This window comes from Osmerus eperlanus, chromosome 14 (genome assembly GCF_963692335.1).
Source record: "Osmerus eperlanus chromosome 14, fOsmEpe2.1, whole genome shotgun sequence".
Lineage (NCBI taxonomy): Eukaryota > Metazoa > Chordata > Actinopteri > Osmeriformes > Osmeridae > Osmerus > Osmerus eperlanus.
The window spans coordinates 16,214,262-16,237,865 of NC_085031.1; the positions used below are offsets into that span (position 1 = coordinate 16,214,262).

Below are 23,604 nucleotides of genomic sequence, written 5' to 3' on the forward strand. Positions count from 1 at the left end.
GACATTCTTAAACCTGAAATAGTATACTATTTATGTTGCAGATTATATCATTTACAAGGTCTCGGTATATGCGTATAAACGTGTGCAACGTGGGATGCAATAACAAAATAATTTTTCTGCAACACAATCACCTTGAGATTTTATGCAGACCTCTGGCATGCTGCATATCATGGGACGTGTACGTATTAGATCGACCGCCCAATTTAGATAAATAACATGCACAGTTGGGTGGTAGACCAGTCAATCAAAATCCCACGAATATTATTGGTTCATTATTGGTTTCCGCTGCATTTGCTATTCTATCTGTTTGTCGTCCACTCTCCTCCCCTTATCTTTAGAGTTGATCGGGTTGGTAGCTTGATAGATTGAGCTCTACGGTAGATAGTCCCGAGAACGTTATATAAAACGATCATTCCAAAAATTAAGTAAATATGGACGATTTTGACATGCTGAACGCGCCTGCTGCCGGGAATGGAACCGAAGAAGACCCTGCTGCCGCATTCTTGGCCCAACAAGAAAGCGAGATCGCGGGGATCGAAAACGACGAAGGTTTCAGCATCCTGGACGGTGGAGAGGTTCCCTCGTCGTTTAGCAATAATCTGACAGGCGACGTACTAGGTGAATTTAAAGTCAAACCATGAATAATGATTATATTTGTATGATAAATATATTGTCAAATTTCAAACTACACATGGATGATTATAGCAGCCACAAAAACCGACGTAACGTCAGCTAGTCTTTCAGCTTCTGTTAGCGATATGAATGAATGGGGGTTTAGCTCAAGCTAATGCGGCTAGCACCGCTAGCTAACCAGGTCAAAGATCTAGCTAGCTGTAGTCAGCTTGTTAGGCTACGTCGACTCGCTTTTTAAATGCCTACGTATGCTAGTTTAGAAAGCCACCAGTGATTGTGCTTGTGACTTTTGGTCTTATGTTAAGGGAACATGTTCAAGCTTGGTTGTAATGACGAGTGAACAATTAAGCCCTACTCTTGTCAGCTATCAAGTTGGCTTTAACTTGTTTAGCTAGTTTTCTCTAGAGACCACTTGTCAGTTTTTATAGCACAGCGCATTGCTTATTGACTATATCATCTCGCAAAATTATCATGTAGTCTCAAGTTAGGTATGAATGACCTTTAAACTTCAGGAAACTGTCGCCTTCAGGAAGTGAGATTATTGGCCAATGTTGAGTAGGCTAGTGCCACTGAATCTGTCCATTGACTAAACAGCAAATTTGGGTGCGGTTTTGTTAAATGCATCACCACATCCTTTCCATAATTTGACACCCTATTGGGTGCTTGTGGCAGGTTAGGGTGTAGTAGGGTCCATCGTTAACCAGTTGTATCCAAACACTTATTATTTGAACTTGTATATGTAACTCTTATATATCTTTCTCCCAACAGATGGAGCTGTCAATGGGGATCTCCATGAGGTAATATCTGTCTTGTTATTAACATCAGTGAAAAGATAACCATGTTCACATCATGTCCCTTCATAAATGCTCAGTTGGGTCTGTCTCTGTGTGTGTGTGTGTGTGTGTGTTAACCAGGAGAGCAACGGTCCTTCTGATGCGTACGCTGCCATCTCCAGTGCCGACCGTCTGCAGGCTGAACCAGAGAGCTTGCGCAAGTGGAGGGGAGAGCAGAGAGACAGGCTGGAGGCCCTAGGTACACACACACACACACATACAGAGCCAGACACACACACATACAGAGCCACACACACACACAGACAAACAGACACACACACAGACACACACACACACAGTGGAGGCTTTAGCTCTCTGGGTCTCTATTGTATTCGGTGTCTAGAAGAAGAAACATAATCCTATGAACAGTGGAGGGAAAGATTGTGCCTTGCTATCCATATATGAATATCTCTCCATCTCCCCGTCTCTCTCGACATCCCTCTCCATCTCTCCCCTGGTCCTCCTCGTGCTCCTCTGCATCCCCAGATGCCAACTCCCGTCAGCAGGAGACAGAGTGGAAGGAGAAGGCCCAGGTGGAGCTGGAGGAGTGGCACAGCAGACAGGAGGAGCAGCTGCAGAAGACCAAAGTCAACAACAGGTACAGTCTCTCACACACACACATCCGGACCACTGCCTTTGATCATATGTGGATAGTAGTTTCAGTTAGCGGGTTAAAGGTTCAATCTTTCAGAATTCTGACAACGTATTTCTGTAAGCCATGGTGGTTTTAATATGGATGACGCATGGCTAATTATAGAGATGGACCGAGAGAGGGTTCTCCATCCCTCTTTCCGGAGACACCCTCCTGTAGGTACTACACCTTACTAGAGAAGCCTGGAGATAAAGGGTCTACACCCCAGCAATCGTGCCTCATAGAAGCCTGGAGATCAAGGGTCTACACCCCAGCAATCGTGCCTCATAGAGGCCTGGAGATCAAGGGTCTACACCCCAGCAATCGTGCCTCATAGAGGCCTGGAGATCAAGGGTCTACACCCCAGCAATCGTGCCTCATAGAGGCCTGGAGATCAAGGGTCTACACCCCAGCACAGTACCTCCATAAATTGGATTGTGAGGAGAAGCTGCTCTGTAATCTAAACCAGCCTTAGCTGGTAATCAATAATGCACAAGCTGTAGCCACACTCCCAGACTAACCCTGTCTAATGTTCTACCTGGGGGAGGTGGGGTGGGTTGGGTGGGGGGGGGGGGTCAGCTTGATTTCAATTCAAGATGTTTGAGGAAAATGATGTTCACGCACTGAGCCCCATTCAGTGATTTCCTGTGAAAACCACCCCCAATTTACCTGAATTTAAATATATTTTAACACTTACTGACACATATCTGTTCCTGATATCTCTTATCTGTCTGTGTGTGCCTATGCTCCGTTTTACCTCTCTCTCTTCTCTCCCGCTTTTTGCGCTGCTCTTCTTGCGGATAACCCCACCCTGGTGTGCTGCCCAGGGTGTTGGACGAAGACTTCTACAAACAGCCCTTCTCTGAGCTCATTGGTTATGTGTATGTCGCTAAACTAACATCCTTTCTTTTATCACTCCTTGTCTTCACCTTCATTCCCATCTCACAAGTCCCACCATTAACACATCTTCATATTTTGTGTTTGGGTCTTCTTTTAAATTGAGAAGAACCGTTTTTTTAATTGCTTCCTCGTACCCCTTTTGTTGTCCACCGCTGCAGTGTTAAGAATCCATTGCATTATAGTGCTTTTTTTCTTTCACGACTGCATGTGTTTTTGAGAATATGAACCTACTGGTTGTTGATATACATGCAGCTCCCCCATCAGATGTCTCTGGCTTGATATTCAGTTGGTTTCTCTGTGCTTCAGAAGTATTTTTTATTGTATTTTTTATTTCGTTTTTTTCCCATCCTCATGCCCATTTCATCACGCCATTTGCAAACCATTTTTAGTCCGTAGATCTTCAACTTCTTATTTTGAAATGCTTTTTTTGTACTTGAATTACTTTTCATGTTCAGGACCGCTCGTAGGGAGCTTGCAGTTGTAGAATGTCATTTTTTTTTTGTCTAATTTGACAACTCTGACCCATACCAGCCTTAGAATACATAGTATACTAGTTTACCTAGGCCTAGTATTGATGTATACCATATGTCTAGTGCTAGCAGAAATATGACCGGAGATTTGTTTGTAGTAACCGTGTATCCATTTTTAACTGTGCAGTGCTGTCAGTTCAGCCTGGCCGTATACAGGCCTGTATCATCTTCTAGACATGGGAAGCTGTCAAAGAAGCCCTCATTATGTAGCCATCCGCTTAAGCTGCACCAAACGTCGTTACACAGCAGTATGGCGCCACAGGATTAGAACCGTTTGTATTCTAGAATGGTATGGCGTTCCCATGTCTACCAATTCTAGAATCGTTATGGTTCTAATTGTAAAAAGCTTGCCTCCCCCCCCCCCCCCCCCCCCCCTCGCTAGCTCACAGGGTACTGTACTGCACCCGTTGGCCAAACAGGCAGTTGGAAAAGGATGGAGAGATTGTTTCCTTCCTTCCTCTCTCTCTCTTTCTCTTCTGCTGTGTCATCATGTCGGAGAATAACCACAAACCACAGTCTTCCTTGGGGTTGGGTGGTGGATGGGGTCAGAGAGAGAGAGAGAAAGGGGGAGAGAGAGAAATTATATAAGGCCTATTGTTCTGGAATGTGTGCAGGCCTCACACTGTTTTTGTTTTTTTATTGCTTTGAATGAAGAGAGCTGAGCTCATAAATGGATGCACAGTTGCTTCAAACATTCTTCAAAAATCTGCTCATCTGACGTTTTTGGTTAGCAGCCCAGCTAGCTAGGCACCGCAGCTCTGTAGTTGTAGAATGCGGGCTGGGGTGGGTTCGCTAGCCGCCTTAGTGCTGCAGCTCTCATTGGACGCCACTGGGTCGAGGGGAGAACGCCTCTCTTTTCACACCATCATGCTAAACTCCGCTGTGCTGTGGTTGGATCGTCCAAATAACACCTTCTAAAACGGGCCCCAGTTCGGCATACAAGGACGGTGTTCTACGCACGGTTTCTCTCAGGCCGATCGGGGTGCGTTGTCGGCAAAGGCCAGCGCAGCACAGCTGAGACCACCGCTCACCTTAGCTCTGCTGCCTGACGGTGTGAAAAGAGTCTGGGCAGGTTTACAGACAGCTAAGCGTGCGCTCGGATCGCTCGGGTGCGCTGTGACCGAACACATGTACCTCCCCCAGAAAACCAATGGCGTTGCAGGCGAGGTCTGCACTGCTAAGCCCTCCAGAGCAGCGAGGGTGGTGGGTAACGGGAAGAGAACAATTACATTAAAATATGAATGAAACGTCTTTTTCTTCTCACTCTCTCTCTCACTCTCTCTCGCGCGAAGTGCATGCTGGCTTATGTCATCTGCATAAAGCTCTTGTTTTGCGTCCTTTTTCCCTCTATCTGATGTGTGATCTGTTCTTCTTTTCCTGCGCACCTTTAAGCACTCATATAAACCATCCTTGCTACCGCCTAGACCAGTTAAGTAACAACATGACAGAACACCCAAAATACCTTTGCAACATCTAGCCATCTATATATCTGTGTTTAGATTAGCAGTACCAGGTGTGGTCGTAGAGGTAAAGACAAAACAGTATGTTCTAGAATCTTAGATGTGTCTTGGAACTAGATCTCTCTAGAACTTGGGTGTCCCCTTTTTGTGGTGTGGTGATCGTACTTTCTAGTGGCGTGCGCTTATGTGTTTTTGTATTTGTAGTCGTTTAGTGACGGTGAATCTTCCATTGGCTTCTCATCCTCATTTTTGCTGTGTCTAATGTGTGCAAGTTCGAGGGAGGGAATATCTGTTTCCTAGACCAGATTGTCAGTGAAAGCGTTTGGCTGTCCGGGTGGGTGGGTGGGTGTCAGACAAGTGGCCTGCATTTTAAAATGTCCTCCTTTTAGTTCCTGTGACGTCAGCACGTTGTTGTTTTTGTGTTTTTTATTATTATTATTTTTTTCTGTTAACGTTTCGTTTGATTTCAGGTGTCGCCGTGAGCCCTTATTTCCAGGAATAATCTGTTACTGTCTTAGCTGTTTACGTAAAATGAGCAAGAACTCAGAATAAATGCGATAGAAGTCTTGTCTTAGGACACAGGCACACTTGCCAAGTTCGATCAATATATTTTTACACAAAAAGTTTTAATCTGAAGTTTCATATCTTTTATATCCTGTATTCCTACAAAATAATATCCAGTCTTTTGTTATTTTAGAATTTATATCTCGATTTTTTTTTTTTTGCTAAATTCCTCCGGCTTCTCAGCCTCTGAGCGCTTGGCAGCTTCCTGGCCTAAGCAGGCAGGATGTTAAAAAGCCCTTTGTCATTAAACACCGCTCTTCTCAGGTTCAAGCTATTGGATCTTGGAATCAAGAACCAAGTTATTTTCATAAAAAAATTGGATTTTTAACCAACCAAAACCGACCAAGCATGATTACGATCGTTGCAAGTATTTTCAGTTTGTTTCTTTTAACTTTGTTTTGTTTTTAAAGCTGTGCATTTATTTATGTGTATATGTTCATAGACAGTTAGGCAGGCCATCAGTGCACTGACTAGGGATAAGGGCATGCTACTGTATCTGGAGTTTTCTGTCTAGCTGTTGTGGTTATGGCCCAAACTGTGAATGATTGTTGGTCTCTCACATGTTGGTCTGGTATAATGGGATGTAACTGTAGCTTAGCCTTTCTCAATCCCGGTCCTCGTGCCCCCCTGCCCTGCAAGTTCTAGATCAGGGGTGGACAACCCTGGTCCTCGAGAACCGCTGGCCTGCATGTTTTTGCTCCAGCTCACTTGATTCAAATGAATGGTCATTACCCGGCTTCCACAGAGCTTGATAACAACCCATTCATTTGAAACAGGTGTGCTGGAGCAGGGAAACATCTAAAACATGCAGGACAGCGGCTCTCGAGGACCAGGGTTGTCCACCCCATGTTCTAGATGTTTCCCACACATCTGATTCAAATGAATTGGTCGTTATCAGGCTGATAATGACCCATAAGGAAGAATCAGGTGTGTTGGAGCAGGGAAACATCGCAGGGCAGGGGCGTACGAAGACCAGGATTGAAGACCACCGCTAAGCTGTACACACTGTATGTCTGAGCAGGTGTCTGGGGTGCCCACGGCTCCTGCCTCGTTGCATTCATTCACGTCCAGCCGAAAAAATAAAAATGCCAACCAGTCCTAGTTGTGGGTGTAGTCCTGGTTCTGATCCTGGTGTTGTTAAACAGAGCAGTAGCAGCATATCTCTGCCCCCTCTGTCTCTCAGAGGAAGGAGAACCACAGCTGGAGGCACTCCATCACCCTCTGTCACTTTCTGGGTATCTCCCCCTGGTCTCCTCTCCTGCTTTAACTGTCCCCCCCCCCCCCCCCTCCCTCCACGTGCGTTGCAGGGCAGCAGAGGAGGCCATGGTGTCGGACCTGGATGAGAACAACCCTGGAACAGAGTGGGAGCGTGTGGCTCGTCTCTGCGACTTCAACCCCAAGTCCAGCAAGCAGGCGAAGGACGTGTCCCGCATGCGTTCTGTCCTCATCTCTCTCAAACAGTCCCCGCTCGTCCGCTAAGAGGAGGTGGGGGAGGGGAGAGAGAGACCTCCATCATCTCTATCTATCCCCTAGCCTTCATCCCCAGACCCTCCCACACATTCCCTTATTGTAGACCAGAGACCAGTGTCTCAGCCCCAACTGAGAGGTGTTTAGATCGGAAAGGGTTTAAATGGGGATGAGCAACATGGCAGCATTATTGTGATTACCGTAGAGACCTGAATGCCACGTTGATGACACCTATCCAGTCCTGTCAGATCAGAGATTATAAGAGAAGGAAGTTATTTAGGATTTTGTGTGTGTGTCTGTACAGGGGTCGTGAAGAGACGGGTGTCAGATTCCACATTGACCTTTTGAACTTTTACCCAACGCCCAGAATTACACTACAACCTCTCTTGGGGCGATAGATGTCATTCCCATTAACCTCTGTGCTGTTCCCTCCAGAATATTGGACCTGTGATTGTTGTAAATGGTTTAACATTCCCCTATCCTCATATTCCCTCCCGTCCATTTAGTTTTCCATCATTAAAGAAAAAAAAAAAAGAATATACAGATTTATTTTTGTTCATATTCTTTTAAGGACCAAACTCCATCTTTCCTCATCGTTTGGTGTGGTTGAGTCATGTTATAGAGCCAAGCTTGTGGCGTTGTGATGATTTCAGATCTATGCATTTGCAGCAACCTCTTTTTGAAGACTTCCCAAGTATAAAAACACCCCCATTAAATCCATGTGACCTATGTATAACATGGTGTGTGTATGTACCCCTAAATACGTGTACCTATGTACATATACTGGCAATATTATATATATATATAAATAAACAAAACGTTAGTCATTAAAGAGGAGAAATTATGGTTTAAGTAATAGTCATTGGCCGATGTTGTGGCACTGTGTATTGTCAATGATTTCAATATCAATAAAGATTGAAATTAACTTGAGTTGATGTAGTTTCTGATGTCTATCATTGGTAACTTAGCAACCGATCACCACTGATAACATAATATTCTTTACAAAGATGCAATACATGGCTGTGTGTGAGGAATGTGTATTTACTGCCGCTTAATTAGGCACTACATAATTAGTTATACTAACCAGGAGAATATTTGAGATGGTTTGACTCCGGTGAAGCCCATGTGTCCAGACCAACTGCTCTTGCATGAAAAAGTGTAATAGCATAATACATGTGTTGTAACGGTAATAGCATAATAAATGTGTAATACGTGTAAAAACACCGTAATAGCATCATACATGTGTAATAACAGTGTAACAAGTAATAGCCTAAAATGTGTAACGTGTAACAGTGTAATAGCATCATAAATGTGTAATAACAGTGTAATTAATTACACTGTTTAGCGTGTGGTGAAATGGAAAGCTGGGTAATCAACAACAACTTTGTACGTAGCAGAAACGTTTATTGAACACCTTTTCTGTATCACAGCCGGTCCACTTGTGTAAGCTTGACTCTCTCTCCAATCGTCTCATATTTTCTGTACAACGATATCTACAGTAACATTTGTTACCAATATCCTCTCTTCAGGTTAATCACTGTTCCTGAAGTGGTCAAAACAAAGACATGAAAGTTGCGGGAAGCAGATGGCTGGCAAGAAGTGAAGGAGAGAAAACACTGCCTCTCAGCAGTGTTTGAAATGTCACTTAGAGAGGTAGTCTCCAAAGACAGTGGAAGGAATGTTGAATTTAGTCATAGCGGATTTTTTTTCAACTCCTAAGTTCAACATTCTGAAATGCAACAAAAATACAACAACAAAAAATCCTTATGGTCCCCGTCAATTAAATAGTGAAGTTAAGGTTTCACTAATGGTTGATTAATACAGATCATGTACGTCGTCATGGTTACGCACCCCGCGATATCAAAACAACATCATCACGCTGAGGTTCTAATAGACTTATATTCAAGCAACAGAAATTTCAAGACAGCTTCTAGAAACGTGAGTTTGGTCTCGCAGTCACAGCCTAATCTTGAGTGGCCACTACCTCTCACTTTGGCCAATCAGAGACGTGATTTGTTGCTCGGCTAAAAATCATCCCAAAAAATTTAATTTCCACAAAAATAAAACAATAATGATAATACTATATTAATGATAACTTTGTCTTGAACTTGGAGACCTGTAAAAGGCACATTTGAGCTATCTTAAATGGTTGGTCTGCATTAGGGTGCCTTGAGGCGTTGGGAGTTGTAGTCCTAATAGGTACGTTGTGTGGTGTAGGGAGTTGTAGTCCTAGTAGGTATGTCGTGTGGTGTAGGGAGTTGTAGTCCTAGTAGGTACGTTGTGTGGTGTAGGGAGTTGTAGTCCTAGTAGGTATGTTGTGTGGTGTAGGGAGTTGTAGTCCTAGTAGGTATGTTGTGTGGTGTAGGGAGTTGTAGTCCTAATAGGTACGTCGTGTGGTGTAGGGAGTTGTAGTCCTAATAGGTACGTCGTGTGGTGTAGGGAGTTGTAGTCCTAGTAGGTACGTCGTGTGGTGTAGGGAGTTGTAGTCCTAGTAGGTACGTCGTGTGGTGTAGGGAGTTGTAGTCCTAGTAGGTACGTCGTGTGGTGTAGGGAGTTGTAGTCCTAGTAGGTACGTCGTGTGGTGTAGGGAGTTGTAGTCCTAGTAGGTACGTCGTGTGGTGTAGGGAGTTGTAGTCCTAATAGGTACGTCGTGTGGTGTAGGGAGTTGTAGTCCTAATAGGTACGTCGTGTGGTGTAGGGAGTTGTAGTCCTAGTAGGTACGTCGTGTGGTGTAGGGAGTTGTAGTCCTAGTAGGTACGTCGTGTGGTGTAGGGAGTTGTAGTCCTAGTAGGTACGTCGTGTGGTGTAGGGAGTTGTAGTCCTAGTAGGTACGTCGTGTGGTGTAGGGAGTTGTAGTCCTAATAGGTACGTCGTGTGGTGTAGGGAGTTGTAGTCCTAATAGGTACGTCGTGTGGTGTAGGGAGTTGTAGTCCTAGTAGGTACGTTGTGTGGTGTAGGGAGTTGTAGTCCTAGTAGGTACGTCGTGTGGTGTAGGGAGTTGTAGTCCTAATAGGTACGTCGTGTGGTGTAGTCCAGCACCATGCTAGCAGCCCCCAGCAGAGCAGGCTCAGCCAGGTCGGAGGTCAGGACCTAGAAAATAAAAGATGAATAATATAAAGTACATTTTACAAACACCCAAAAACATAAGTCAATGATGTATAAGTGAACTATATAAATAAACATACATATAGCTGAATATAAAAAAATCTATTAATTCTTTAGTCCACGAATGAGTGCTATGATGGATGTATAATAGTAGCTGAATACATGGAGTTGTTCAGCCATAACAGCAACTTGACATCCTCCCTAATTACTCCCACCACCAGCATCAAGCTACGTCACCTAAGACCCTGTATAGACGTCCAATGAAAAGCAGCGCAGGATCCTCCACTATGAGGGCTATGAGAACCCCAGGGTGGTGCTACCCACCTGGATGGTGCGTGTGGAGGGGAGGGCCTTCTGGGAGATGATCTGCTGGACCGGGGCCTGGTAGTGGCTGGCCAGCACCCCAGACAGGATCACCAGCGATGGGTTCACCATGTGCAGGATGTTCACAATGCCCACACCCAGGGCCAGGCCGGCTGGGGAAAGGGAGAGGAGGGGAAGGGGACGGCGGGGGAGAGGAGAGGGAGGGTGGGGGAGAGGGCAAGGGGGGAGAACATAAGAAGGTTATACCTATTTATTCATACGATGTTTACACATGCGTGTATCAATTTAAGAGATGTGAACACTGTTGTCACATGACATTAAGTTATGCTGACTAGTAATTCTGATGTCACATTTGGGATGGGGAGATGGGAGGAGGAGAGGGGGTGGAATGGATGGATGGGAGAAAGTGAGATAGAAGGAGGAGGAATGGATGGATGGGAGAAAGTGAGATAGAAGGAGGAGGAATGGATGGATGGGAGAAAGTGAGATAGAAGGAGGAGGGATGGATGGATGGGAGAAAGTGAGATAGAAGGAGGAGGGATGGATGGATGGGAGAAAGTGAGATAGAAGGAGGAGGGATGGATGGATGGGAGAAAGTGAGATAGAAGGAGGAGGGATGGATGGATGGGAGAAAGTGAGATAGAAGGAGGAGGAATGGATGGATGGGAGAAAGTGAGATAGAAGGAGGAGGGATGGATGGATGGGAGAAAGTGAGATAGAAGGAGGAGGAATGGATGGATGGGAGAAAGTGAGATAGAAGGAGGAGGAATGGATGGATGGGAGAAAGTGAGATAGAAGGAGGAGGAATGGATGGATGGGAGAAAGTGAGATAGAAGGAGGAGGGATGGATGGATGGGAGAAAGTGAGATAGAAGGAGGAGGAATGGATGGATGGGAGAAAGTGAGATAGAAGGAGGAGGGATGGATGGATGGGAGAAAGTGAGATAGAAGGAGGAGGGATGGATGGATGGGAGAAAGTGAGATAGAAGGAGGAGGAATGGATGGATGGGAGAAAGTGAGATAGAAGGAGGAGGAATGGATGGATGGGAGAAAGTGAGATAGAAGGAGGAGGAATGGATGGATGGGAGAAAGTGAGATAGAAGGAGGAGGGATGGATGGATGGGAGAAAGTGAGATAGAAGGAGGAGGGATGGATGGATGGGAGAAAGTGAGATAGAAGGAGGAGGGATGGATGGATGGGAGGGAGTCAGGTGGGGAGCTCAGGGGAGGAGTGTGGATGGGAGGGATGAGAGGAGGAAGGGAGGCGAGCCTGAGGAAGTCTCACCTGTTCTGAGGACCTGGTCCGCTTTAGAGTTCCCTATCCTGGCAGCGTTGATGAGGTGGACGGCCGTGACGGGCTCCTCGATCTTCAGATCCATCCCCTCCACCTTCAGGAGATCCTCTGGGAACCATCACAGGACAAACATTACACTACCATATAAAACGTACACACACACCCCAAACCTACCCCACACAGATACACAAACAGACAAAACAATAGATAACCATATAAACGTACACACACACACACATCAAACCCACCTCCAACACACCCACCCACACACACCCACACACTAACTCCGCCCTCCCCAGGCCCAGTGTACCGTCGTGCAGCCTCTTGGCCTCTCGCTGCAGAGCCATGCCGGAGGCGTAGGCCTCGATGCAGCCCCGGCTGCCACAGCTGCACTCCGGCCCGTCCAGAGACACCATGATGTGGCCCAGCTCCGCCGCGCAGAAGCTGCTGCCGTGCACCAGCTCGTTATGCTGCACGATGCCTCCTCCTATACCTGCACACACACACGCACACACACACACACACACAGGGACCAGGTTGGGGTTAACACTAACAGATGACCCTCCTATACTAACAGAGCACAGTGAAACAAAGTAGAGCCCAATAATTCTAATATATCTTTGATGTTTTATTGGGCAGTGTTATGACAAGGGAGGCAGGTAGAGAGAGGGGGGGGAGACATGCAGCAAAGGGCCAAGGCCGGATTCAAACCCAGGCCTCAGCCTCCACGGTACACACACTTATCAGTGAGCTACCGGGGCTCCAAGCACAACAGACCAGAGCTGAACAGAACAGGTAACTGAGCGGTTAGGGAATCGGGCTAGTAATCTGAAGGTTGCCAGTTCGATTCCCGGCCGTGCAAAAATGACGTTGTGTCCTTGGGCAAGGCACTTCACCCTACTGACCTCGGGGGGAATGTCCCTGTACTTACTGTAAGTCGCTCTGGATAAGAGCGTCTGCTAAATGACTAAATGTAAACCCCCCGTGTGCTTACCGGTGCCGGTGATGACCGTGACAAAGTTCTCCACGCCCTTCCCGTGGCCGAACTTCCTCTCGGCGAGCGCGGCGCAGTTGCCGTCGTTGTCCACCCAGACAGGAAGGCGCAGGGCGTCGGAGAGGGGCGTGCGCAGGTCCACAGACGACCACTGCTGGATGAGCTTGGTGGAGTGGAGGATCACCCCCTCCTGGGGGTTCACACGCCCCCCTGTGGACACTCCTGGGATGGTGGGATGAGGGTATATTATTGTTATATCGTTATGTTTTTGTTTTTTTGTTGTGTATAATATATCATATTTATGATATACATACATGCCATCTGTGGACACTTCTGGGAAGGGGGGGATTATATATTTGTATTTTTTGTTTTATTATTATTATCATTATCATATTAGTATTATCATATTAAGTTTTTTTTAAATATTGTATACATGATATATATGTATATTTAATTATATTTCCTATCATATACTGTCTCTATTAGAATGACAGAGAGACAGAGAGACAGAGACAGAGACAGAGAGAGAGAGAGAGAGAGAGAGAGAGAGAGAGAGAGAGAGAGAGAGAGAGAGAGAGAGCTGTGGTGTGCTCACCCACTCCCAGGATCCTGCAGTTGAGTTTGACAGCGTCGCTCAGCGCATCAGCACACATCTTCAAGATCAGCTCGATCCTGGTCTCAAACGTCTTTGGGTTGGGCTGGGTGTACTTCTTTAGCACCTTACCCTGGACACACACACATACATACACAGACACAGACACACACACACACACACACACGCACACACACACACACACACACACACACAGACAAACATACAAACACACACACATACACAAAGAGAAAGGTGTGTCAGAAAGAGAGAAAGGTGAGTGTGTCTCAGTAAGAGAGAAAACTGTGTGTGTGTGTGTGTGTGTGTCTCACCCTCATGCAGATGATGGCCACCCTTAGGTTGGTGCCCCCCAGGTCCACAGCCAGGGCACTCTGGGTCTCCAGGATGTGGTCTATGTCCTGGGAGAAGCACTCCTTCACCGGGGGGAAGCAGAAGGTCTTCTGGAGGGGCTCGTCCAGGTCGATGGTCTGGAGGAACTTCAGGATTCGAGGCACCGCGTTCCCATCGCCATAGATCTTAGAGCTGAGGGAGGGAGGGAGGGAGGGAGAGGAGGAGGGGGAGAGAAGAGAGGGAGAGAAGAGAGGGAGGGGAGGGGAGGAGAGAAGAGAGGGAGAGGAGGAAGAAGGGGGGGAGGAGGGAGGGGGGAGGAGGGAGGGGGGATGAGGGAGGGGGGACAGAGAGGGGGGACAGAGAGGGAGAAGGGGGGGGGAGGAGGGAGGGGGGAGAAGGGAGGGGGGATGAGGGAGGGGGGATGAGGAGGGAGAGAGAGGGGGGAGAGAGAGGGAGAGGATGGGAGAAAGAAGGAGAGGAGGAAAGAGGGGGAGTGAGAGGAGGCAGAGGAGGGAAGAGGAAGAGTCTCTCTCAGTTAGAGACTAAACAGAGTGGGAGATGGGGCATCTCTGTGACATGACGACTGGAACTCAAGAAGACTTAACAGTCTGTTCATTACCACTCTGCTGAACTCAGGAAGCCACGGCTAGTAAATACAGACCGCACCTTGAATCTGAATTGAAACGCTGTTAGAACTACGCACTGTTGCGGTGAGATACTTTTCTTGTTGCCTGGTAGCTGAGATGTAGTTACATTGCGCTGAGCCTGGTACACACAGACCATTCCGTTACTATGACTACGGCACACTCAAAGGGCTCACTAAGATTATGGTTCTTCTGATGTTTTGTCTATTAGTACTATTTATACATTTGCTCAATGAATGAAATGTAAATGTCTGGTTTCTCACCAGGGGTAGCGCTTGCCAAACTGCAGCTCCAGGGCGTGGAAGATCTTGTTCTGCGTGTCTGCGTCTCTCACGTGGAGAACGTTCTCACCTAACAGGGGAGAACACCACCGTTTTAGCAGATAGACAGAACTGTCGGTGCGTACGCTGGTTTGATCATTAGCCTACTCGTCTGTCTGCATCTGTCTCTCACCTGTCTGTCTGAACCTGTCTGTCTGTCTCTCACCTGTTTGTCTGAACCTGTCTATCAGGATTCTGTCTCACCTGTCCCTCTAACTCTCTCTATCTGACAATTACCTGTCTGTCTCTCACCTGTCTCTCTCTCTACCTTTTTTTCTCTCACTTGTCTGTCTGTATCTGTATGTCTGTCACTATTCTCTCTGTCTGTCTCTTACCTGTCTCTCTCTCTCTACCTGTCTGTCTCTCACCTGTCTCCCTGCCGGTCTGTCTGGTTCCCAGGTTGATGACGGGGCGTCCCGAAGGCCCCAGCCTCTCTGACCCCACAGCTGCTGTTCCCGATCATGCAGCCTGCGTGAGACACCAGCTGGATGAACTGCTCGAACGGCACGTGTTTCACCGCCCTGAAGTTTGGGTGCTGCTCGATCCCTTTCTTCCTCATCACGCGGGACCATCTCCTTACTGCCTGTTGACGGAAAGGAAACAGGAAGTGATTGGTGGAAGGTTCCAGGCAGGCAGGCAGGCAGACAGGCAGATTACAGGCAGACAGGCAGGCGACAGGCAGATTTACAGGCAGACAGGCAGGCTGACCAGCGTCTATGTTGGGGAACAGGATCAGGGTGCGTTTGTTGAAGGAGATGAGAGCGTCCAGCGTGAGCTCGTAGATCTTGATGGAGTTCTTGATGTCAGTGGTGACCGGGTGCTGCAGAGCCACTATGTAGTCCTGATCCTTCACTCCGTCCCCTAGTGATGACATCAGCAACGCCACCAATGTCAGAAACAGACATGAAATGAATAGAATTGAACACACCACTCTATCGCTCGCTCTCGCTCGCTCTCGCTCACCCAGCCAGGCCTTGATGATGTCCATGTAGTCGTCCCGCTGGTGGGCGGCCAGTAGCTTGTCATAGGACGGGCAGCCGGCAATAGGATGCGAGCGTGGTCCTCGCACATGGCGATGAGGTGCTGCTCTGCGCTGCGCGTGCAGCAGGCGTGGTAGTGGGCCAGCTTGGAGATGGCGTGTCGGATCGAGTCGTCGATGGTCCCGCTCACCTGGACGGGGGGAGGAGGGGAGGGGGTGATGATCCATCAAGGCAACAACAACAACACCTCTAGAAGCTCTCTCATCTCTCTCCTCTTTCATCTCCATTCTCTCCTCTCCTCCTCCACCTATCCTCTCTCCTCTCTCTCCTTTCTCCACCTTTTGCAGTCTACTCCCTCGCCTACTCCCTTTCTCTTAAGTTTGCACTTCTCCCCCTCTTCCAACACCCTCCACCCCTCCTCCCCCTCTCTTCCTCCACCCCTCCTCCCCCTCTCTTCCTCCACCCCTCCTCCCTCCCCCTCACCCCTCCTCCCTCCCCTCACCCCTCCTCCCCCTCTCTCCTCCACCCCTCCTCCCTCCCCCTCACCCCTCCTCCCTCCCCTCACCCCTCCTCCCTCCCTCCCTCACCTCTCCTCCCTCCCCTCACCCCTCCTCCCCCTCACCCCTCCTCCCTCACCTCTCCTCCCTCCCCTCACCCCTCCTCCCCCTCACCTCTCCTCCCTCCCCCTCACCCCTCCTCCCCCTCCACCCCTCCTCCCTGCCCCTCACCCCTACTCCCTCCCTCACGCCTCCTCCCTCCCCTCCTCCCCCTCTCTTCCTCCACCCCTCCTCCCCCTCACCCGTCCTCCCTCCCCCCTCCTCCCCCTCACCCCTCCTCCCTCCCTCACCTCTCCTTCCTCCCTCCCCCCTCCTCCCCCTCACCTCTCCTCCCTCCCCCCTCCTCCCCCTCACCCCTCCTCCCTCCCTCACCTCTCCTTCCTCCCTCCCCCCTCCTCCCCCTCACCTCTCCTCCCTCCCCCCTCCTCCCCCTCACCCCTCCTCCCTCCCTCACCTCTCCTTCCTCCCTCCCCCCTCCTCCCCCTCACCTCTCCTCCCTCCCCCTCACCCCTCCTCCCCCTCCACCCCTCCTCCCTGCCCCTCACCCCTCCTCCCTCCCTCACCCCTCCTCCCTCCCCCTCACCTCTCCTCCCTCCAGGTGCAGGATGCGTATGTTCATCAGCGCGGCGGCCGTCGCCAGCGCCAGGGCGTCGAAGCGGTCGCCGTGGACGACCAGCACGTCCGGACGGAGCCTGTGCAGCACGTCGGGCAGCTTGACCAGCGCCAGCCCCACCGACTCCACCATGGCCGCCTCGTCCTCGCCGCGCACGATAGTGTGCAGCTTGGAGCCGATGTCGAAGTCGTCCTGCTCGATCATGCGGAACGTGTTGCTGGACAACCGGGGGGTGGAGGAGGAGGAGAGTTCCGGAGTCAGGTGATCACTCGCGACACACGTTTAATGTTGCACTTCTGATGTGATGGGTCTGTTGCTGTGCTGTCTATAAGCACTGTTGGGGTATTGCTTTGGATGAACGTGTCTGCAGAATGAATACAAGGTTTCCAGACACAACATCCTGTGAGAGAGCAGGCAAGACTGTCCTTTGTGGGATGTTTATAATTACTCACCAGCCCTGCTATGTGTGGGCTGAGTCCCTGGCTCAGCTAATGACAGCTTTGGTATCTCCAGGAGGAACCCCCCCCCCCACACACACACACACACACACACACACCCCCACACACACACACACAGCTTTGACCTCCACAACCTCAACTACAGCCTTGAGCTCGCCGGGCTAACACAAGCCGGCTTACCCGTAGTCGTCGATGAGGTGTGAGCCCAGGACCACCACCTCCAGGTCGAACTCGTCGGGCTGGGCCTTGATCCCGAACATGATGGGCGCCAGCTTAGAGTAGTCGGCCCGGTTGCAGGTGGCCACGCACACACGCAGGCGACGCTTCCCCTCGCGGGCCTGACACCCCTCCTCCGACCCCCGCTCGCTCCTCTCTCTTCTCCTCTGCATCCTCAGGTAGTACAGCTCCTGGAGGAGACGGGGGGAGGGAAGGAGAAGGGAGGGGGAGGGAGGGAGAGAAGGAGAAGGGAGGGGGAGGGAGGGAGAGAAGGAGAAGGGAGGGGGAGGGAGATAAGGAAGAGAAGGAGAAGAGGGAGAGTTCAGTGACTATTCTTTGGTTTAGGCCAGTCAGAGTTGTGAAACTTGAGTGCGACTAAAGAAACCAAATGCCTCAATGCTCCCCCAGCCACACCCAGACTCCACATCGCTCAGTCTCCTCCACATCAGACAAGACACCCCAAGGCCATAACTCGCCTGCCATTCCACAAGTCTCTTCCTACTCGCCCCCCCCCCTCCTCCCCTCTCCCTCTCTCCATCACCCCCCCCTCCTCCCCATTCCCTCTCTCCTTCACCCCGCCCCCTCCTCCCCATTCCCTCTCTCCATCACCCCGCCCCCTCCTCCCCTCTCCCTCTCTCCTTCACCCCGCCCCCTCCTCCCCATTCCCTCTCTCCTTCACCCCGCCCCCTCCTCCCCATTCCCTCTCTCCATCACCCCGCCCCCTCCTCCCCTCTCCCTCTCTCCTTCACCCCGCCCCCTCCTCCCCATTCCCTCTCTCCTTCACCCCGCCCCCTCCTCCCCATTCCCTCTCTCCATCACCCCGCCCCCTCCTCCCCTCTCCCTCTCTCCTTCACCCCGCCCCCTCCTCCCCATTCCCTCTCTCCTTCACCCCGCCCCCTCCTCCCCATTCCCTCTCTCCTTCACCCCGCCCCCCTCCTCCCCATTCCCTCTCTCCATCACCCCGCCCCCTCCTCCCCTCTCCCTCCACCAGCCTCATCCCCTTCTCTCCTCTTTCCCTGTTCTCTCTCTCCATAATCCCTCCTCTCAGTATACTATCTCCCTCCCTCCCCTGCTCCCCCCTCCTTCCTCCCCTCCCTCCCTCCCTCTACTCCTCCCCTCTCCCTCCCTCCCTCCCTCCCTCTACTCCTCTCCTCCTCCCTCCCTCCCCTCCTGATAAATCATACTCACCTGAGCTTGCCTGTTTTGTTGATGCTCTGTCATGACAACACAAGACAATCACACACCACCAGGGTAGAATACAAACAGGCCTGTAAATAGAATTTAAAACTAACTGTCAATTGTCTCCTCTACAGTCCAAGTGAGCGCTGTTTCCTCCTCGCTCAGGAGAGGGCAAAGTCTGAGATGATTCTCTTTAACGCCATTGGCTGCTGAGGTAACAGCCAATTAGGGAGGGCCATGAGGCTGCATGCTTCTAGTGGAGGGAGGGAGGGAGGGAGGGAGGGAGGGAGGGAGGGAACCATAAACTCTGAGTCATAACAGTGTATTTCTCTTAGTACCCCTCCTATACTAAAACACAGCCACCCTAACCATGGTTTTATTATAATGGTCTGCTTTAGTTATATTTTCCAAATGTAGCAAAGCAACGAGCCAGAACACTGTATAGAGAACAGGAAATGAAAACAGAAGGTGTAACTAGCTGGGTTCCGTTTCACAGGCAGACAGAAATCAACTGTTACCCTGTCAACAGTACACACAGCCCTGGAAGACCCAATGATTCCTGGTTTGCCACACAACATCTGGAACATTCCTGGCCTTGTGGAACAAACTGATGCAAGACAAAGATCGGTCTCAGGAGACAACATGGTTATAAAGACTCAAGCCTGCCTCCATGATCAGAATCCCAGCTCCCTCAGCCTCCACCCCTAGCCTCCAGCCCCCCCACTCTCCAGCACTCACCCCCAGCCTCCACCCCCAGCCTCCAGCACTCACCCCCAGCCTCCACCCCGAGCCTCCAGCTCCCCCACTCTCCAGCACTCACCCCCAGCCTCCAGCTCCCCCACTCTCCAGCACTCAGCCCCAGCCTCCACCCCCAGCCTCCAGTTCCCCCACTCTCCAGCACTCACCCCCAACCTCCACCCCCAGCCTCCAGCTCCCACACCCTCCAGCTCCCCCACCCTCCATACCCAGCCTCCACCCCTAGCCTCTGCCCCAGGCCTACGTGTACCAGAGCAGCCTGAGGTGTAACCAAATATTGACCTGGAAAGAGAGCCCGTCCAAACCGTCCTGGTTAAGACAACACCAGATCCTGACAGACAAACACATGGGCACAGGACAGGTCCACTGGTCCAATAGGAGACGTGGCCAACACGATCACATGCCTCATCCCATGGGGGAGATCCCTGCTGACTGGGCTGTAGTTCACCGTGTCTAATACAGGTGCTCGTTTATTTTGGCTAACAGATTACCTGTGGTTCTTTCTTTCACTCGTCCTGACCCCCTGGGTGCAGGTGTGCAGCCTGCTGTGAGGGCCACTTATTTCAGCTGTAAGAAAAGGGAGTCAGGTGGCTGAGCGGTTAGGGAATCGGGCTAGTAATCATAAGGTTGCCGGTACAATTCCCGGACGTGCAAAATGACGTTGTGGGCAAGGCACTTCACCCTACTTGCCTCGGGGGGAATGTCCCTGTACTTACTGTAAGTCGCTCTGGATAAGAGCGTCTGCTAAATGACTAAATGTAAGCAGGGTTTCAGCACATTGCAGCGGGAAAAGAGCTTCCAAAAGTTCCCTAACTGGCCAAACTCACACAGAGACAGAGATCCTAACACAGCCCCCCCCCAACCTCCAGATTCCACGGTGGAGTAGGGAGACAATTAGGCAAGCAACACATTTAGTCATTTAGCAGACGCTCTTATCCAGAGCGACTTACAGTAAGTACAGGGACATTCCCCCCGAGGCAAGTAGGGTGAAGTGCCTTGCACAAGGACACAACGTCATTTGACACGGCCGGGAAACAAACTGGCAACCTTCAGATTACTAGCCCGCTTCCCTAACCGCTCAGCCACCTGACTCCCACACTCAACACAAATGGTGGGAAGACCCTTGTTTTGTCATACATTGTTCAGATTAGAGTCTGAGAAATAAAGCAACAGGACATTCTCAAGTATTTGGGTTTGCTTTGCAGATTGGCACAAGGCCATGCATTCATCCTCCCACCCCACCCCCAGCCATCCTGTCTCCTCCTAAACATTCTCTCCACCTCTCCCCCACACACACACACTCCATATCTCTATTTCTTGCACACACTCATCCCTTTACAGCACACACACACACACACAGACAGACGTCTTCATGCACATGCCTTATGTTTCCTATGCTAGTCTGGCTGCTTGCTAAAATAATCCTTTGCAGACAAGCATTTCCATCACATGGTTTACCAGATGATGAAACCCTTCTGAGAAACACAGAAACGTTATAATTGTAAATCCCCGGGACACACCCACAGCACACGCGCGCTATTAATCTACACAGGGCGTACGTCAATTTAAACCCCCTTTCACTCTACTCTCTCTGAAACACACACACACACACAGAGGCTAGGATTCCAATGAAGCGTCACAAGACCGCTCACAGCAGTAGAAGAAGCAGGCTCAGTGCTGTGGGGGGAGGGAAGAAGCATGTGAGAGAAGGAGGAGAAGGAGAGGAATGGGGAGAGGAGGAGGAAGGGGAAAAGACAGAAGAAGAACAACAAAGGAGAAACGTCCATCTGACTCACATGAGGGCTTCTGCCTATAGGCCCTGGCTGCATCTTTCATCCCACACTCCTCCGAAGGCACTCTTGTCAAATCCCCCTCTCTCTCTCTCCCTCTCTCTGTCCCTATAAAGCATCAAGTAGGTCGTCTGATCAGAATACAGGGGCCTTTTTGACAAAGCGGCCAACCCAGAGAAGGGGGGGGAGAGCTCCACCCACCTCATTTGCATGGGGCTTCTCATTGGCTGAGGAGGGGAAACTGTGTGTCGCTTCCGCTAGACAGCATCCCACATCCTATGTTCTAGATCCAATCTCTGTGGAGGACACAAACCCTGCTCACGGAAGGCAGCCGAGCCTAACAGTAAATCAGTCCTGGCTCAGAGCGCCCAGTCAGACAGCGGACAGAGGCTACAACGGACTGAAATAAGAGAATCATTTCAGACTAGAGACACGGAGAACACAGAGAGGTTGAGCTGTGTATTTTCCTCTTCTATATTCCTCTGCAAAGCATCCTCAGGTGTGAGAAAGGAGATATATAATTCAAAGTTGTTATCATCGTGACCGGGAGTCAGATGGCTGAGCAGTTAGGGAATCGGGCTATTAATCAGAAGGTTTCCGGTTCGATTCCCGGCCGTGCAAAATGATGTGTGTCCTTGGGCAAGGCACTTCACCCTACTTGCCTCGGGGGAATGTCCCTGTAATTAATGTAAGTTGCTCTGGATAAGAGAGTCTGCTAAAATGTAAATGTGACCACAGGATGCCAAGTTTACTACAAGCAACAGCGTCCTACAAGCAACTACTAGCAACTACTGCTGGTTGAAGTTAGCCCATAGACACTTGGTTCATCCAATCACCTGCCAGGTATTTTTCGAAAGTGCCTGCCCTTTTCCAGTTTCCAAGGGTGACTTCCCAGATGGTTCAGTGTAACAAATCATCTGGCGAGTCAGGTAGCACCTGTTCTTCTAATCTGCCCACTCCCTGATTTACTGCATACCTCAGTCTGGAACTAGCAATAATGTGCAAAGGCTCTCAGTTTGACCCTCCTCAAAACCCCACCAACTGCCAATTATTAGCCAGTTCAGGTTGCCTGCGAGTCAGAGCTAAAAGACTGCCAGCCTGTGGTTTCCAGAACAACAAGTTGAAGAACTGAAAAGAAGAGGAGGGGATAGTGTGTAACAAGAGCATGATTGTTAAACTGCCAACCACTGCACTTAGTGACACTAAAAAGTTAATGCCCAATCCTGTTTACATTGTGCTTTACGGGGCTGGCTACTCTTGTGCAAAGAGTCTTTTATATGAGGGCTTGAGACAGTTGGTTGCTTTCATGTTTGATTTGAACATCCTGTTTAAACTACACTTGGCGTTAATCCATGTAGCATTACCAGACGTGTGTTTATACAGTCAAATGTGTTAACTAGACATTAGTATTTTTTCGAGGTTGGATCCAAACATGGGCTTTATCAACACTACTAGCTTCCTTGGAACTTGTTGACAGTGATGGGTCAATACTATAATTGTTTTTGCATTACATCGATGTGTGAAATCTAGTCTGGACACTCACTTAGACTAAATATCCCACAGCTACGGCAAAGCACCAGATACAACGTGGTGAAATTGCGCCATCTACTGAGAAAGTCAACTGCTGTAGTTTTGTACTTAAGAGAGAAAAAAGGTCTGCCCCTCTTTCACGAATACACCCACAACTCCGATATAACCGTACACTGTCCAGGTAGCTCATAATGTACAATCAAACCCCACAGACTGATTCTTTTGCCGACGTATTGATTATGCACAGCACGCAGTATGCACAACACACACATTGAGTAACGACAGCAAGCATCCAACGGCGTGACAAGCAATCGACTTGTTCCACTCGTTTATGTAAAACGATAAACCAAATATGTAATGACAGCGACACAGACAGCAAAAGAAAATGTTTACAGATAACTAAAATTGGTTGCGGGTTTAACTAGTTATGACTGACGTCAGTGACGAAGATGTGGGCCAGCTAGCTAATAGCACTCCACATAATAAAGAAATAATAAAGAAATAAAAAGAAGCTAGCACTAGCCTACACATTAGCTAACCAGTCGTTAACCTTACTAAAATAAAGCAAATAAATGCAATTGTACTCATTAGCTCTACGTTGCTCAGAAAGCCTCGGCTGGCTAGCCAGAAACCCGGAGAAAGTTTGCTACTAGCTTGGCTAGACAAGTTTATCAGGTGCTCTCGCTTGACGCGTTGACAAAATTAAATGTTTGACGCAACCGAGACTTTAAGTAAACAAAGGTCGGGGATTTAATGACATTTGATAACCTCGCCGATAGCTCTACATCTTTAACAACAGGGAAATGGATAGCTAGCAAAATCATCCGCAGTAAGATATTACCTAACTTCTACTGAAAAGTTGTTTAACAGAATACTACTCGAGCT

At 49.3% G+C, this 23,604-nt stretch overlaps 2 protein-coding genes across 4 annotated transcripts; one reads left to right on the forward strand and one right to left on the reverse strand.

Annotated features, from left to right (window-relative positions):
• Nucleotides 1–315: 315 nt before the first annotated feature.
• Nucleotides 316–7,948, forward strand: clta (clathrin, light chain A). Of its 3 annotated transcripts, XM_062478924.1 has the most exons (7): nt 316–618; nt 1,402–1,430; nt 1,548–1,665; nt 1,953–2,064; nt 2,925–2,978; nt 4,920–4,955; nt 6,859–7,948. In XM_062478924.1, exons 1-7 carry the CDS (start codon nt 432–434, stop codon nt 7,028–7,030), a joined length of 708 nt encoding a protein of 235 aa, XP_062334908.1. In that variant the 5' UTR covers nt 316–431; the 3' UTR covers nt 7,031–7,948. The 3 variants fall into 3 exon arrangements, with proteins under 3 accessions (XP_062334908.1, XP_062334909.1, XP_062334910.1); XM_062478925.1 differs by lacking the exon at nt 4,920–4,955; XM_062478926.1 differs by lacking the exons at nt 2,925–2,978; nt 4,920–4,955 and having other exon boundaries at nt 317–618.
• Nucleotides 7,949–9,695: 1,747 nt separating this feature from the next.
• gne (glucosamine (UDP-N-acetyl)-2-epimerase/N-acetylmannosamine kinase) lies at nt 9,696–21,341 on the reverse strand. The gene is given in 17 exon segments (XM_062478832.1): nt 9,696–10,108; nt 10,448–10,599; nt 11,731–11,847; nt 12,050–12,232; nt 12,734–12,955; nt 13,329–13,458; nt 13,658–13,868; nt 14,584–14,671; nt 15,009–15,051; nt 15,053–15,205; nt 15,207–15,223; nt 15,349–15,501; nt 15,604–15,684; nt 15,687–15,810; nt 16,761–17,007; nt 17,429–17,655; nt 21,196–21,341. Coding segments are annotated over 17 exon segments (2,265 nt in total). The 5' UTR covers nt 21,229–21,341; the 3' UTR covers nt 9,696–10,024.
• Nucleotides 21,342–23,604: the final 2,263 nt, after the last annotated feature.

Bases quoted from the DNA above. Each gene is read 5' to 3' on its own strand.
- clta (XM_062478924.1), top strand. From the start codon at position 432: ATGGACGATTTTGACATGCTGAACGCGCCTGCTGCCGGGAATGGAACC. The intron at 1,666-1,952 runs GTACACACACAC...CTGCATCCCCAG, and splicing joins AGACAGGCTGGAGGCCCTAG to ATGCCAACTCCCGTCAGCAG. The intron at 2,065-2,924 runs GTACAGTCTCTC...TGTGCTGCCCAG, and splicing joins AAGACCAAAGTCAACAACAG to GGTGTTGGACGAAGACTTCT.